A 14,762-nucleotide genomic window follows, 5' to 3' on the forward strand; every position below is an offset into this window, starting at 1 on the left:
TTCCCAAATCTTCCTTCCTTCCTTCCTTCCTTTCTTTAGTCACTTGAGTTAGCAGGATCCTACATATAATATTTTACACAGTCTTGACCCAGCTGTTATTTTTCCAAAGGAGCATAAAACAGTCCATGTTTACCTCAAGAAGACCAGTGGTGAGGTAGATGGTAGTATGACTGTAGGTACAATGCTGAGACTAGAGGTTAGTATTGTCCACTGCCTTTACCATTCACAATTGGGGACATTCTTGATGACTTTGCAATATTGCATCCAGAATGTAAACAGAAACCACTGCACCAGTTAGACATATGTTGCTGGGCTACATTGGATCAAGATGACACTTGGCTGCAGACCAGAGACGATTTGTTCAGTGAAATTCACTTAGAAAAATGTGCATTTCATTGTTTCTTTGTAGTATATTTGTTTCATGATAGCATTATTTAATGTATTCACACTGGAACAGCTTGTTCTGTTTCAGATTTTCTTAGCAGCCCTGATGTTTCATTGCCAAGGGACAATATGATTATTTGCTTAATCAACTAATACCCTACTTTGTTACTCAGGCAAGTATTTAAGTATTTTATCTGTGTCAACAGCAGCAGCGACGTGCTCTAGCCAATGTAGCCAACACTACAGTAGCGGGTGCGGGGCTGGCTCCTCCACCTGTCGTTGGACTGCAGCAGCAGCAACAGCAGCAGCCACAGCCACCAATACCTCAAGCACAGCAGCAGCTTGCTGCAGTTCCTTCACAACCACCACAGCTCCCGGGAGCCATACCGTACTCTCAGACAGCAGCAACCGCAGCTAGAGTGGCAGCAGCACTTGCAAAATCTGCCCAGGGAGCTGCTGCTCCACCCCAGCCACCACGTGCACAACAACAGTTTTATGGTCACAATCCTAACCTTAAACGTAAGTCTTGAGTTGTGTTCTTATACAAAAACATTTTCCTAATTTGTTCATGCAACATGTGTGCCTCAGTTACAAGACCTTGGGAATTATTCTATAATACATTTGTTAGAATACTTTTACACCTTGCATCTGTGTTGATATAACAGAAAACTGAGGCTTTTGGCTGTCATGCATTACATGTGGCTTCTCCAGCATGATACTGCAAATGACTGCCTAGAAGTAACAATTGCTAAGAAGCATGTTGGTCCATTGGCAGCATTCAGCATTAGGAGACACTACAGCATCTTGCTTCACTTGCTCATAAATCACAGAATTAATGTATGAAAAGGAAAGTTGCTACTCACCATATAGTGGAGATGCTGAGTCGCAGATAGGCACAACAAAAAGACTGACACAAATAAAGCTTTCAGTCGTAAGGCCTTCATCAAAACTACACACACACACACACACACACACACACACACACACACACAAAAAAAAATGCAACTCACACACACACAACTGGAGTCTCAGGCAACTGAGACCATACTGTGAGCAGCAGCACCAGTGCATGATGGGAGTGGCACAACAAAAAGACTGACACAAATAAAGCTTTCAGTCGTAAGGCCTTCATCAAAACTACACACACACACACACACACACACACACACACACACACACACACACAAAAAAAAAAAAAAATGCAACTCACACACACACAACTGGAGTCTCAGGCAACTGAGACCATACTGTGAGCAGCAGCACCAGTGCATGATGGGAGTGGCGACTGTGTGGGGGTAAGGAGGAGGCTGGGATGGGGAGGGGGAGACATAGTAGGGTAGGAGTGGCGAACAGTGAAGTGCTGCAGGTTAGACAGAGGGCAGTCGAGAGGGGGTAGTGGAAAAGGAGAGAACTAAAAATACTGGATGTGATGGTGGTATGAGGACTGTGTAGTGCTGGAAAGGGAACAGGGAAGGGGTTGGATGAGTGAGGACAATGACTAACAAAGGTTGAGGCCAGGAGGGTTATGGGAATGGAGGATATATTGCAGGGAAAGTTCCCATCTGTACAATTCAGAAAAGCTGGTGATGGTGGGAAGGGTTCATATTGCACAGGCTGTGAAGCAGTCATTGAAATGAAGGATGTTATGTTTGGCAGTGTGCTCAGCAAGAGGTGGTCCACTTGTTTCTTGGCCGTAGTTTGTCGCTGGCCATTCATGCGGACAGACAGCCCACAGAGAATGCAGCACAGTGGTTGCAGCTTAGCTTTTAGGTCATGTGACTGGTTTCACAGGTAGCCCTGCTTTTGATGGGATAGGTGATGTTTGTGACCGGACTGGAGTAGTTGTGGGTGGGAGGAAGTATGGGACAGGTTTTGCATCTAGATCTATTAGAGGGGTATGAGCCATGAGGTAAGGGGTTGGTAGCAGGGATTGTGTAGGGAAGGACGAGTATATTTTGTAGGTTTGTTGGATGGCGGAATATGACTGGAGGGTTGGGAAGGATAGTGGGCAGGACATTTCTCATTTTAGGGCACGACGAGAGTGAGTCAAAATGCTGGCGGAGAATGTAATTCAGTTGCCCCAGTCCTGGGTGGTACTGAGTTACGAGGGGAATGCTCCTCTGTGGCTGGACGGTGGGAGACTGGAAAGATAAGGCACAGGACATTTGTTTTTGTACAAGTTTGGGAGGATAATTAAGGTCTGTGAAGGCTTTGGTGGGACCCTTGGTATAATTCGAGAGGGACTGCTCGTTACTGTAGCTGCGATGACCACGGGTTGCTAGGCTGTATGGAAGGACTTCTTGGTATGGAACGGGTGGCAGCTGTTGAAGTGGAGGTATTGCTGGTGGTTAGTTGGTTTGATATGGATGGAGGAACTAATGAAGCCATCTTTGAGGTGGAGGTCAACATCTAGGAAGATGGCTTGTTTGGTCAAGTAGGACCAGGTGAAGAGAACGGAGGAGAAGCTGTTGATGTTCTGAAGAAATGTGGATAGGGTGTCCTCACCCTCGATCCAGATTGCAGAGATGTCATCAGTGAATCTGAACCAGGTGAGGGGTTTAGGATTCTGAGTGTTTAGGGAGGATTCCTCTAGATGGCCCGTGGATAGGTTGACAGAAGATGGTCCCATGCGGGTGCCCCTAGCTGTACGTAGGTAATGCCTTCAAAGGAGAAGTAATTGTGAGTGAGGATATAGTTGGTCATGGCGGCTAGGAAGGAGGTTGTTGGTTTAGAATCCATCGGGTAGTGTTCAATATCAGTAGTGTAAAGGGAGGGGGCATCAGTAGTGACCAGCAGGGCCCTTTGTGGTAAAGGGACAGGAACTGTGGAGAGCCAGTGAAGGAAATGGGTGATATCTTTTATATAGAAGGGTAAGTTGTGGATAATAGGTTGAAGGAGTTGGTCTACAAGAGCAGAGATTCTCTCAGTGGGGCCACAGTAACTGACCACAATGGAGCGTCCTGGGTGGTTGAGTTTATGGGCTTTAGGAAGCATGTAGAAGGTTGGTGTACATGGAGTGGTAGGGATGATCACAGAAATGGACTCCGAGGAGAGGTTCTGGGATGGGCCTAAGGATTTTAGGAGTGACTGGCGATCCTGCTGGATTTCTGGAATGGGCTCATTGTGGCAAGGTTTGTAGGTGGGAGTGCATGACAGCTGGTGGAGTCCTTCTGCCATGTAATCCTTGTGGTTCAAAACAACAGTGGTGAGGCCTTTGTCCATAGATAGGATTATAAGGTCAGCATAAGATTTTAGATGGTGGACTGTGGTTCTTTCTGCAGATATAAGGTTAGTTTGCATGTTGAGGGATTTGGGGAATGATTGTGATGCCAGGTTCAAGGTTAAGAAATTCTGGAAAGTTAACAGGGTGTGATTTGGGGCAGTGGGGGTGGATCACGGTTGGCTGGAAGAGTGAACTGAGTTACGCAGGGTTCAGCATTGGTCTTTGTCTGATTGGTAGAGTTGGTGGTGAAAAAGTGTTTTTTCTGCAGGGACCTGGAGAAGGAGAGAAGGTCTTTAACAAGACCTGCATGATTGAATTTTGGAGTGGGGCGAAAGGTAAGGCCTTTGGAAAGGACTGATATTTCTGTGGGTCTAAGGTTTCTGGAGGAAAGGTTCATGACTGTGTTATAGGTCTGTTTAGGTTCTGGATGCTGTGTGGTGGTGGGAGGGATTTTTGGAGGGTGGAGTAAGTATAGTAGGTCTGCGAGACAGGGTTTATCAGTTGTGAGGGGACATGGAAGAGGTTTGGAGGTTGTTGTAGAGGTGGTAAACAGGGATACTCTAAGGCAGGAGTAGGAAGTGAGTGGGGTGGAGAGCTTTCTGAGATGGCGTTGTGCATGTTGTGGATGGAGACAAGGTACTGCAAGGAGGTTTGAGCTTGGTTGATATGGTTTTGCAGTACTATGTTGGTGAGGGCTAAGGATTAGCAGAATCTGAACAGGTGGTCTTGTGTCATTGTGGAAGGAGGGTTGGCAGCCGGAGATGGATAATTTGATGGTAAGGCAATTTGGAGGGATTCCGTGAACCAAGCAACAAGGCAGGAACAGTATGTGTCACTGAGTTCTGTTAACCAGCACCATAAATTGCTTCTGAATTGTCCTCAATCAAATGTTGGTGTCTTGGTCATGGCAGTATCTTTGACTACTAATCCAAAGGTCCTGACTCCAGGGTTTGACCCCAATCTCTGCTTAGATTTTGAATAAAGATCAAACTATAGTGGCTGAAGACTTATGGTATAAGAAAAAAAAGGCATATGTTCAGAGCATCCGGTTGGTCTTCAAGTGGGAAACCACCTTTAAAGGTGGAAGAATCAGCTATGACCAGTGACATGAGAAAGCAGAAGGCAATGGTAACTACTGCTTTAAAGACACAAAGTGTTTCAGCATGAAATGTAGCTTGTAATTAAAAGGGGACAGGTGATCTCTTCAATGCTGCATGATGCCAGATTAGTCGCCCATTCAGATCTCCGGGAGGGGACTGCCAGAGGGGTGTAACTTTTTGATAAAAATAAGTATAATGTTGTATTTGTTGGAGCATATAATGTCAGAAGTTTCAATAAATTTGGTATGATAGAAAATCTAAAATGGAAAATTTGAATGATGAGTCTAGGTGTACTATGCTTCATTGAAGTGAAATGGAAGAAAGGTAAAGACATTTGGTCAGGTGAATAGAGGCTAATATCAACTGTGTCATAAAATGGTGTATCAGGAGTAGGATTCATTGCAAATAGGAAGGTAATGCAAAGAGGGAGTTAGTATAAACAAATAGTTCAGGTACAAATGCTTACGTCATAATTGGGAGACGGCATACAGAGTATACGAGGTAACTGAATGGATAGGGCATTATATAATGGGAGATGAAAATCTATTTATCATGGCGTGATTGGAACATTATTGCAGGGGAAGGAATGGAAGGCACAGTTGCAGGAGAATACTAGCTCCGTAATAATAATGAGAGAAGAGGACAACTTCTTGAGCTCTGCCATGAATTTCAGCTTGTAATACACTGTTAAAAAATCACAATTGGAGGAGGTATGCGTTCAAAGCGCTAGGAGAGACAGGAAAGTACCAGCTGCATTGCATTATGGGGAGACAGAGCTTTTGCAGTCAAATATTGGATTGTAGTTTGTTTATTCCTGAACTATTGGATTTATGCAGGTGTACAATAATAAGATTTTGCATTGAAAATTACATGTTGTATTTAGGGTTCTATGCTATTATGGAAGTCTTATACCTCTTAAACACATCTATTGATTAATAGATTGTGTAGATACCTGGCTCAGTAATTGTAAGGTAGCTCTCTCACTGTCAGGGTTGGCACTTATTTAAACTAGTGAACTTTAAATCTACATTATTTCTGCTTTTTGTTTCATAATGGTGGACAGCACTTCTGCAAGTTAAGGGTTTCTGTCTGCTTTCTTAATGAAAGGAGATAGGCTTTAATATAGAGGGAAGGTACTGTTATTATCTTTTGTTCTTTGAATGGTGGCTGGCATGACTATCTATACTGCCTATAATTGTCCTCACTGTGTTCTTTGCCGCATGAACATTGGTTCTGAACTGTAGGATATTTCTGTATATGAAGTGGGTGTGAAGGAAAGCATAGTATGAAGGCAGAAGCTAGTTATTACTAACACAAGGCTTTAATTGGTAAAAATCACAAAATTTATTTCAGAACTATTCTGTGTGTACAACCCATTTCAGTTGCAGGTCCACATATATTCCTAGTAGTCTGATGGAGTCACTCCCATTTACTTTTTTACTCCATTTATGGATATACAGTTTCAGTTTTACTTTTATTAAATTAGTTATATGTAAACTTAGGTCGCAGTTTAGTATTGATGACTGTGATAAAATTTAAGAGAATTACTTGGAGACATCTAAGTATAAGGAAATACGATACTGAAATATTGAGGAATGATTATGTACCTTCAAAGTTCTCTAGGGATGTAGATACTGCAGTAATGAATGCTACAGCAGGTTACTTGTGTTGAGGAAGAATGGATAACCCTGAAAAGGGTAATAACAGAAGTTGAACAAACAAATTTTGGTATAAAAATGGTAACTGAGGAAACTGTGGGCTCAAGAAGAAATTCAGTTGTTTGTAAAAAAAAGAAAGAAAAAAAAAGTAAATCAAATTATGGAGGGGGGAAAAGGGAGTACAATAAAATAAGAAATTAAAGGAATAGGAAGTGAATGTGCAATGAGAGGAGAGAACGGATATGTGGAAAGGGTACATTGGGGGCCTGTGTGAGGAGAAAAAAACCTTTATTATGATAGAAGAAGAAGTGCGTGTCGATATGGAAGATGTTGAGGATCCAGTATTAGATTCAGAGTTTGGTAAGATTCCTTTGATTTTCCAAAATCGTTGGTGGAAGTGGCAACTAATTGTGCTTGATAATGGAAGCAAAAATTAAGTAAAACTAAGACACTGTCATGGGATTCGTCAACCCAGAATAAGTTCATGGAGGTATGTTCCATCTGTGCAACTAGTTAAAGACAGTTTGCTTATTGACAAATGTGTTTCACTTCTTCTCTTTGTGAAGCATCTCCAGTGGCAATTTCCAACATTGTTGGCCCATTTGTGTGGTCCTGGAGATGTTTTCGTTAGTCTCCAAGCTCCAATTAGCTGATTTCTGGCATTTGTTCACCCACATTTGATTCACCACATCACATACATCATTTGCACTTTATATTTTGTGTTCAGCATATGTGTGTTTTGGGTGTGTAGTGTTGCCAACTGTTGGCAACACTACACACTGAAAACACGCACATGTTGAACACAAAATATGAAGTGCAAGTGATGTATCCGATCTGTTGAATCAAATGTGGGTGAAAGAATGCCGTAAATAGGCCCACTGGAGCATGGAGACTAATGGATGTATCTCCAGGACCACACAAATGAGCTAACAGTGCTGGAAATCGTCACTGAAGAAACATGTATGGCAGTAAACAAACTGTCTACTAGTTGCATAGACAGAACATACCTCTACCAAATTTTGAAGCAAACAAGGAACTATGGAAAATAGAAAAAAAATGACTAGAAAAAGTGTTCAACCATGTAAACTGGTAAAAAATAATTAAATCCTCATAAAAATACACTCCTGGAAATTGAAATAAGAACACCGTGAATTCATTGTCCCAGGAAGGGGAAACTTTATTGACACATTCCTGGGGTCAGATACATCACATGATCACACTGACAGAACCACAGGCACATAGACACAGGCAACAGAGCATGCACAATGTCGGGACTAGTACAGTGTATATCCACCTTTCGCAGCAATGCAGGCTGCTATTCTCGCATGGAGACGATCATAGAGATGCTGGATGTAGTCCTGTGGAACGGCTTGCCATGCCATTTCCACCTGGCGCCTCAGTTGGACCAGCGTTCGTGCTGGACGTGCAGACCGCGTGAGACGACGCTTCATCCAGTCCCAAACATGCTCAATGGGGGACAGATCCGGAGATCTTGCTGGCCAGGGTAGTTGACTTACACCTTCTAGAGCACGTTGGGTGGCCCGGGATACATGCGGACGTGCATTGTCCTGTTGGAACAGCAAGTTCCCTTGCCGGTCTAGGAATGGTAGAACAATGGGTTCGATGACGGTTTGGATGTACCGTGCACTATTCAGTGTCCCCTCGACGATCACCAGTGGTGTACGGCCAGTGTAGGAGATCGCTCCCCACACCATGATGCCGGGTGTTAGCCCTGTGTGCCTCGGTCGTATGCAGTCCTGATTGTGGCGCTCACCTGCACGGCGCCAAACACGCATACGACCATCATTGGCACCAAGGCAGAAGCGACTCTCATCGCTGAAGACGACACGTCTCCATTCGTCCCTCCATTCACGCCTGTCGCGACACCACTGGAGGCGGGCTGCACGATGTTGGGGCGTGAGCGGAAGACGGCCTAACGGTGTGCGGGACCATAGCCCAGCTTCATGGAGACGGTTGTGAATGGTCCTCGCCGATACCCCAGGAGCAACAGTGTCCCTAATTTGCTGGGAAGTGGTGGTGCCGTCCCCTACGGCACTGCGTAGGATCCTACGGTCTTGGTGTGCATCCGTGCGTCGCTGCGGTCCGGTCCCAGGTCGACGGGCACGTGCACCTTCCGCCGACCACTGGCGACAACATCGATGTACTGTGGAGACCTCACGCCCCACGTGTTGAGCAATTCGGCGGTACGTCCACCCGGCCTCCCGCATGCCCACTATACGCCCTCGCTCAAAGTCCGTCAACTGCACATACGGTTCACGTCCACGCTGTCGCGGCATGCTACCAGTGTTAAAGACTGCGATGGAGCTCCGTATGCCATGGCAAACTGGCTGACACTGACGGCGGCAGTGCACAAATGCTGCGCAGCTAGCGCCATTCGACGGCCAACACCGCGGTTCCTGGTGTGTCCGCTGTGCCGTGCGTGTGATCATTGCTTGTACAGCCCTCTCGCAGTGTCCGGAGCAAGTATGGTGGGTCTGACACACCGGTGTCAATGTGTTCTTTTTTCCATTTCCAGGAGTGTATATGTATGCTATGGAGAAATATTAGTAATTACCATATACGCAAGAACCAGGAGGAAACAGTAAGAATGGAAGTCCCAGAGAGAAACGCTGACCAAAAGGCAGGGATGCAGTCTTTCTACTCTATGGCCCGATCTGTTTACCAAGAACCAATAAAGGAAATAATAGAAAGGTTCCAGTATGGTATTAAAAGAATATCAGTGATAAAGACACACTGAAGACCTTCCTATCCTCTGTGAAAGTAAGGAAGAATTATAGCACCTGTTAAATAGCACAAACAGTCTACAGCACACAAACTATGAAAGGATGATGACAAAAGTGTTTAGAAGTTGCAGAAATGAAATAAGTGATAAACGTAACATCAAAATAGAGGATGAGGTGTAGCACATGAAGTGAAGGAATTCTGCTACCTTAGAAGAAAAATAACGTGTTGTATGGAGCAAAGAGAACATAGGAAGCAGATAAGCACTGCCAAAGAAGTCAGTTCTTACTAAAAGGACATTTGAGAAACATCATCATTTATTATACTATGAGTTTTCGTATTTATTTGCCAGACTGAAATTCGAGTACACAGTCCACCATCAGTGGCATATACGGTACACGTCTATATCAAAAGATGTATCCGTCATGTATAAAATATTTATTGTGTTCAAAAATGATATAGATCTCTGCAGTATACAGAGTGTTGTTTGTATATGTTCTAATGGTGAAACACTAAATGACTGCTTGTATTGGGCACTACTGTAACGGTAAGAAAACAGGGCACTGGTGGGGGAAAATTTCTTAAAAAGTATCTCTTGGTGCACAGCATTTTATGATACTGAATCATGGACTGTGTGAAAAACAGAAAAGAAGATAATTTAAACTGTGAGGTGTGGTGCTATAGAAAGATACTGAAAGTTAAGTGGACTGATAAGCTAGGAAATGCGAAAGTTTAACTAGAAAGGGCAGGGTGATGGGACATAGGTTAAGTCATCATATTACTAGAGGGAGCTCTAAAGGACAAAAATTGTAAAGGAACATCGAGAGTCGAGCTACAGAAAGCTATTTAAAACCTGAATATGATAGCAGTGGGATTTTTTCGGAAAGTTTAAGTGTATATCAAAAGGACAGACTAGTGGGAAATGGAGTTGGTGTATTTGTGCAGTAGACAAGAAACTCAAATCCACCAATATAAAAATTGAAGGTGGATGCAGAATTGTTTGGACAAGACTCAGCATTATCGGTGGACATAAAACCTCCTGATGTAACTGAAAACTTCAGAGGAAACCTCACCTCAGTTGTATGTAAGTTCCCCAATTGTACTGTAATCACTGCTTTAAGTATCCAATTATCAGTTGGGAGCATTACAATTTCATCAGTGGTGGACTGACAAGACAGTCTGTGAAATATTACTAAATGCCTTCCTTGAAAACTACTTAGAAAAGATAATTAGGAATCCCATTCATAATGGAAATGTATTAGCACTAATGGCAACAAATATACCTTACCTTTTTGAGGGTGTCCACATTGAAACTGGTATCAGTTATCATGGCACGGTTGTACAGCAGTGATTACCAAAGTACAAAGAACAACTAAAACAAGCAGAAAGATATTCATGTTCAGTAATGTCATATCTCAGTGAGCAACTTGGAACTTTCAGCACAGGACAAGAGCCGGTATAGGAACAATGGCTGAAGTTTAAGAATAGTTGACAATGCACTGGATAGATATATACCCAGTAGAACAGTTGATAATGGGAGAGTCTCTCCATTTTATACAGTCACTGAAAAGAAGTTTCTAAAGAAACAGAGGCTACTGCATAATCAATGTAAAACAAAACATAGGACTGTAGATAGAGAGGTGCTAAATGAAACACATTTAGCTATCGAGAGAGCAATGAGTGAAGTATTTAGTGACTTTTGTAGCAGAACATTTTCAAATGATCTACCACAGAACCCGAAGAAATTCTGATCATATGTAAAAGCTGTTAGTGGCACCAAAGTCAGTGTCCAGTCACTTGTGGATGAGACATGCATTGAAGTGGAGGGTAAAAAAGCAAAATCAGAACACTTGACTCTATTTTTAAATGTTCCTTTCAAAGGAAAACCCACTAGAGTTGCCCCAGCTAATCCTGGTACCACTGAATGGATGAATGAAATAAGTGTTAGAGTTAGTTGTGTTGAGCAACAGCTGAAATATTAAAATTGAATGGAGCTCCAGAGCCCACTGGAATCCCTGTCAGATTCTATATTACATTTGCAGCAGAGTTAGCCCCTCTGTTAACTATGGTCTGTTGTAAATCCCTCAAACAAAAACCCTTGCCCTGTAATTAGAAGAAAGTGGAGGCCACACCCATTTACAAGGAGAGCAGTGGAAGTGAGCCATAAAACTACCATATTTAACATAGATTTATTGTAGAATCTTAGAGCATATTATGAGTTTGAACATAATGAGGAGAATGACCTCCTCTATCCCAACCAGCACGATTTCTGAAATCATTGCTCATGTGAAACCTAACTTGCACTTTTTTCACATGACATGCTGAGAGCTTTGGACTAAAGCAGTCAAGTGGATGGAGTATTTCTTGATTTCCAAAAAGCATTTGACTCAATTTGTGCTTACTATCAAAAGTACGATGATATGGGGTATCAAGCAAAATTTGTGACTGAACTGAGGACTTTTTGATCAACAGATGTAGAAGTAATTTTGAAAGTACTCCAGTGAAGTGTGTCAGGACCCTTGCTGTTGCTATTGTATATGAATAACTTTGTGGGCAGTATTCATAGTAACCTCAGACTTTTTGCCGATGATACGTGTCTCTAATGAAGCACTGTCTCAAAGAAGTTGTGTAAATACTCAGTCAAATCTTGATAAGATTTCAAAGTGATGCCAAGGCTGGCAACTTGCTTTAAATGTTCGGAAATGTAAAGTAGTTCACTTCAAAAATGGGGAGCACTGGGGTGGAGGGGGGACCCACAGTATCCTTTGACTGTGATATCGGTGAGTCACAGAATCAGTTAACTCATACATAAACCTGCTTGTAACGCTTTATAGGGATATGAAATGAAATTGTCACATTAGCCAAGTTGTAGGTAAAGCACAGGGCAGACTTCAGTTTACTGGTAGACAAATGGGGAAATGCAATCTGTCTATGAAGGAGATTGCTTAGAAATCATTTGTGCAACTTGTTCTAGAGTATTGCTGGAGTGTGTGGGACTCATACGAAAGAGGACTAATGGGGGACATTGGCCTGAATGGTTGCAGGTTTGTTTGATTCCTGGGAGAGTGCCACAGAGGTGCTAAAGCAATTGAACTGGCAGTCTCTTGAAGATAGATGTATGCTATCCCGAGGAAGCCTACCAAAAAAGTTTCTAGAACAGACTTTAAGTGTTGACTCTAGGAATGTACTACAATCCCCTACCTATTGCTTCTGTAGGGATCATGAGGGTGAGATTAGATTATCAATCATTTATCCCATACTTCAGACATGAAATGACGTGGAAAAAAACCGTAATTACTGCTACGTGGGACGTACCCTCTGCTGTGCACACCACAGTGATTTGTAAAGAATAGATGTAGATGTAGACTGGAATATAGACAGCAAATAATTGGCAACATTGAGTGCTTCTTTTAAATGAAGAGGAAATTTTGATGGGCTGTATCAAATCAGTCAAAAATCGGATGACCCAAAACAAGATCGCTGCTTTAATAATCTAATAGTTATCATAATATTGTACTGGAATTCAAATAATCTAGTAGTTATCATAATATTGTACTGGAATTCAAATTGTCTTTCAGTAGTTGCATTTGCCTCTAATTTGTACAACAGTGATGACTTACATCACATTCTTCTTGACTTAAGTGCACTAAAAACACACTAACAACAGCAATGTTCCTACTGTACATGTGCAGGTCAGTTACAAAATTTATGAGTTTACACTGTACAACACGCATACTTTAACATCCAGTTCTTTATTCCATCTGTGGTACAATCAACCTAGACCAAGCGAAGTGGCACAGTGATTAGCACACTGGACTCACATTTGGGGTGATGACGGTTCAAACCCTCATACGGGCGTCTTGCTTTAGGTTTACCATGATTTTCCTAAATCGCTCCAGGCAAATGCCGGGAAGGTTCTTTTGAAAGAGCACAGATGATTTTCTTCCCCATCCATCCCTAATCCGAGCTTGTGCTCTATCTCCAATGACCTTGTTGTTGATGGGACATTGAACAGTAATCTCATTCTCCTCCTCCTCCTCCTCCGTCCACCTAATGAGGTGTAGTGCAATTGGCTGTATCACTCGTTACGGTAGTGAAGATACTAACATCAGGTGCAAAAAACTTTTATCTGTCAGATAATGGGAACTACAGTAGGAATATCAACAATGTAGGTAAAGACAGATTGCTACTTATTGTAAAGAAGACATGTCTAGTTGCAGACAAGCACAACTAAGAGACACTTACATAAAGCTTCCAGCCACAGCCTTCATCAGCAAAAGAGAGACCACACCATTCACACGACCGCCAACTCCAGCATCTCGAGCTAAAATACAACGATCATGTGGGATGCAACCAGCACTATTAAGGGGGTCAGGGAAGGGGAAGGGATAATAGTGTACGGGTGGGGAGAGAGACGAACGCTGTCTGATGGAGTGTGCAGGGCTTATACTGCCAACAGACACAGCATCAGGATGTTGTGGGGCAAGGAGGTGGAGAAAAGAGGAGAGGAGCGAGGGAAGATTTGTGGATGCATTGACTGAGGGTTGCAAATAAATTAGGTGGGAGATAGGAATGGGGAGAAGATGATAGGACAGAGGGAATGGAAACTGTTGGGTGGAGGGTGTGGAGACAGTATGTTACCGTAGATTGAGGCCAGGATAATTATGAGAACAGAGAATGTGATGTAAGGATAACTTTACTCTTGGCCACAGTTTGGAGATGGCCATTCATCCTAGTGGACAGCTGGTTGGTAGTCATACCAATATAAAAAGCTGTGCAATGATTGCAACAGAGCTGGTAAATGAGAGGACTGCTTTCACATGCCGCTTGGCCCCTAATGGCGGAGGATAAACGTGTGACAGGACTGAAATAAGAACTGCTGGGTCGATGGATTGGGCAGGTTTTGCATCTGGGTCTTCCACAGGGATATAATCCATGTGACAAAGGGTTGGGATTAGGAGTGGCATAGGGATGGACTCTGATGTTGTAGAGGTTGGGTGGACGATGGAACACCACTTTAGGAGGGGTGGGAAATATCTCAGGTAGGATGTCTCTCATTTCAGGGCATGATGATAGGTAATCAAAGTCTTGGCGAAGGATGTTGTTCCCATCCAGTGTGGTACTTGGTGATGAAGGTGACACTCCTCTGTGGCTGAATCTTGCGAGTTGGTGAGAGTGTTGGGGGTATGAGAGGAAATGGCACGAGAGATCTGTTTGGGGACTAGGTCTGGGAGATAGTGTCCGTCTGTGATGGCCTTGGTGAGATTCTCAGCATACTGCGGAATGGACTTTTTGTATTTGTAACTGCAGTTGTGCCATCCCTGGGTAGCCAGGATGTATGGGAGTGAGTGTTTGGTGTGAAAGGGATGACAGCTGTCAAAATGCATGTACTGTTGGTGGTTGATGGGCTTAATGTGGACAGAGGTGTGGATGGAGCCATCAGAAAAGAGGAACATCTAGAAAGGTGGCATGATGGAAGGGAAGGTGTTGAGATTGTGAAGGAATGAAGATAGGTTGTGTTGGCCCTGAGTTCATATCATGAAGATATCTGTACCAGACTAGGGGTTGGCACAGGAGGGTGACATGCAGGCGCCCATGGCTGTGTCGCAGATTTGTTTATATTCCTTCCCTTCAAATGAGAAGTATCTGTTGGTT

At 43.2% G+C, this 14,762-nt stretch overlaps 1 protein-coding gene across 1 annotated transcript in view; it reads left to right on the forward strand.

Moving 5' to 3' along the window:
• LOC124545610 (PAX-interacting protein 1) overlaps positions 1–14,762 on the forward strand; it is a 179,897-nt gene that overhangs the window by 107,918 nt on the left and 57,217 nt on the right. The window contains exon 15 of the mRNA XM_047124558.1: positions 591–903. Coding sequence (XP_046980514.1) covers positions 591–903 — 313 coding nt within the window. The remainder of the gene's footprint in view (positions 1–590; positions 904–14,762) is intronic.

Source organism: Schistocerca americana, chromosome 8 (genome assembly GCF_021461395.2).
Source record: "Schistocerca americana isolate TAMUIC-IGC-003095 chromosome 8, iqSchAmer2.1, whole genome shotgun sequence".
Lineage (NCBI taxonomy): Eukaryota > Metazoa > Arthropoda > Insecta > Orthoptera > Acrididae > Schistocerca > Schistocerca americana.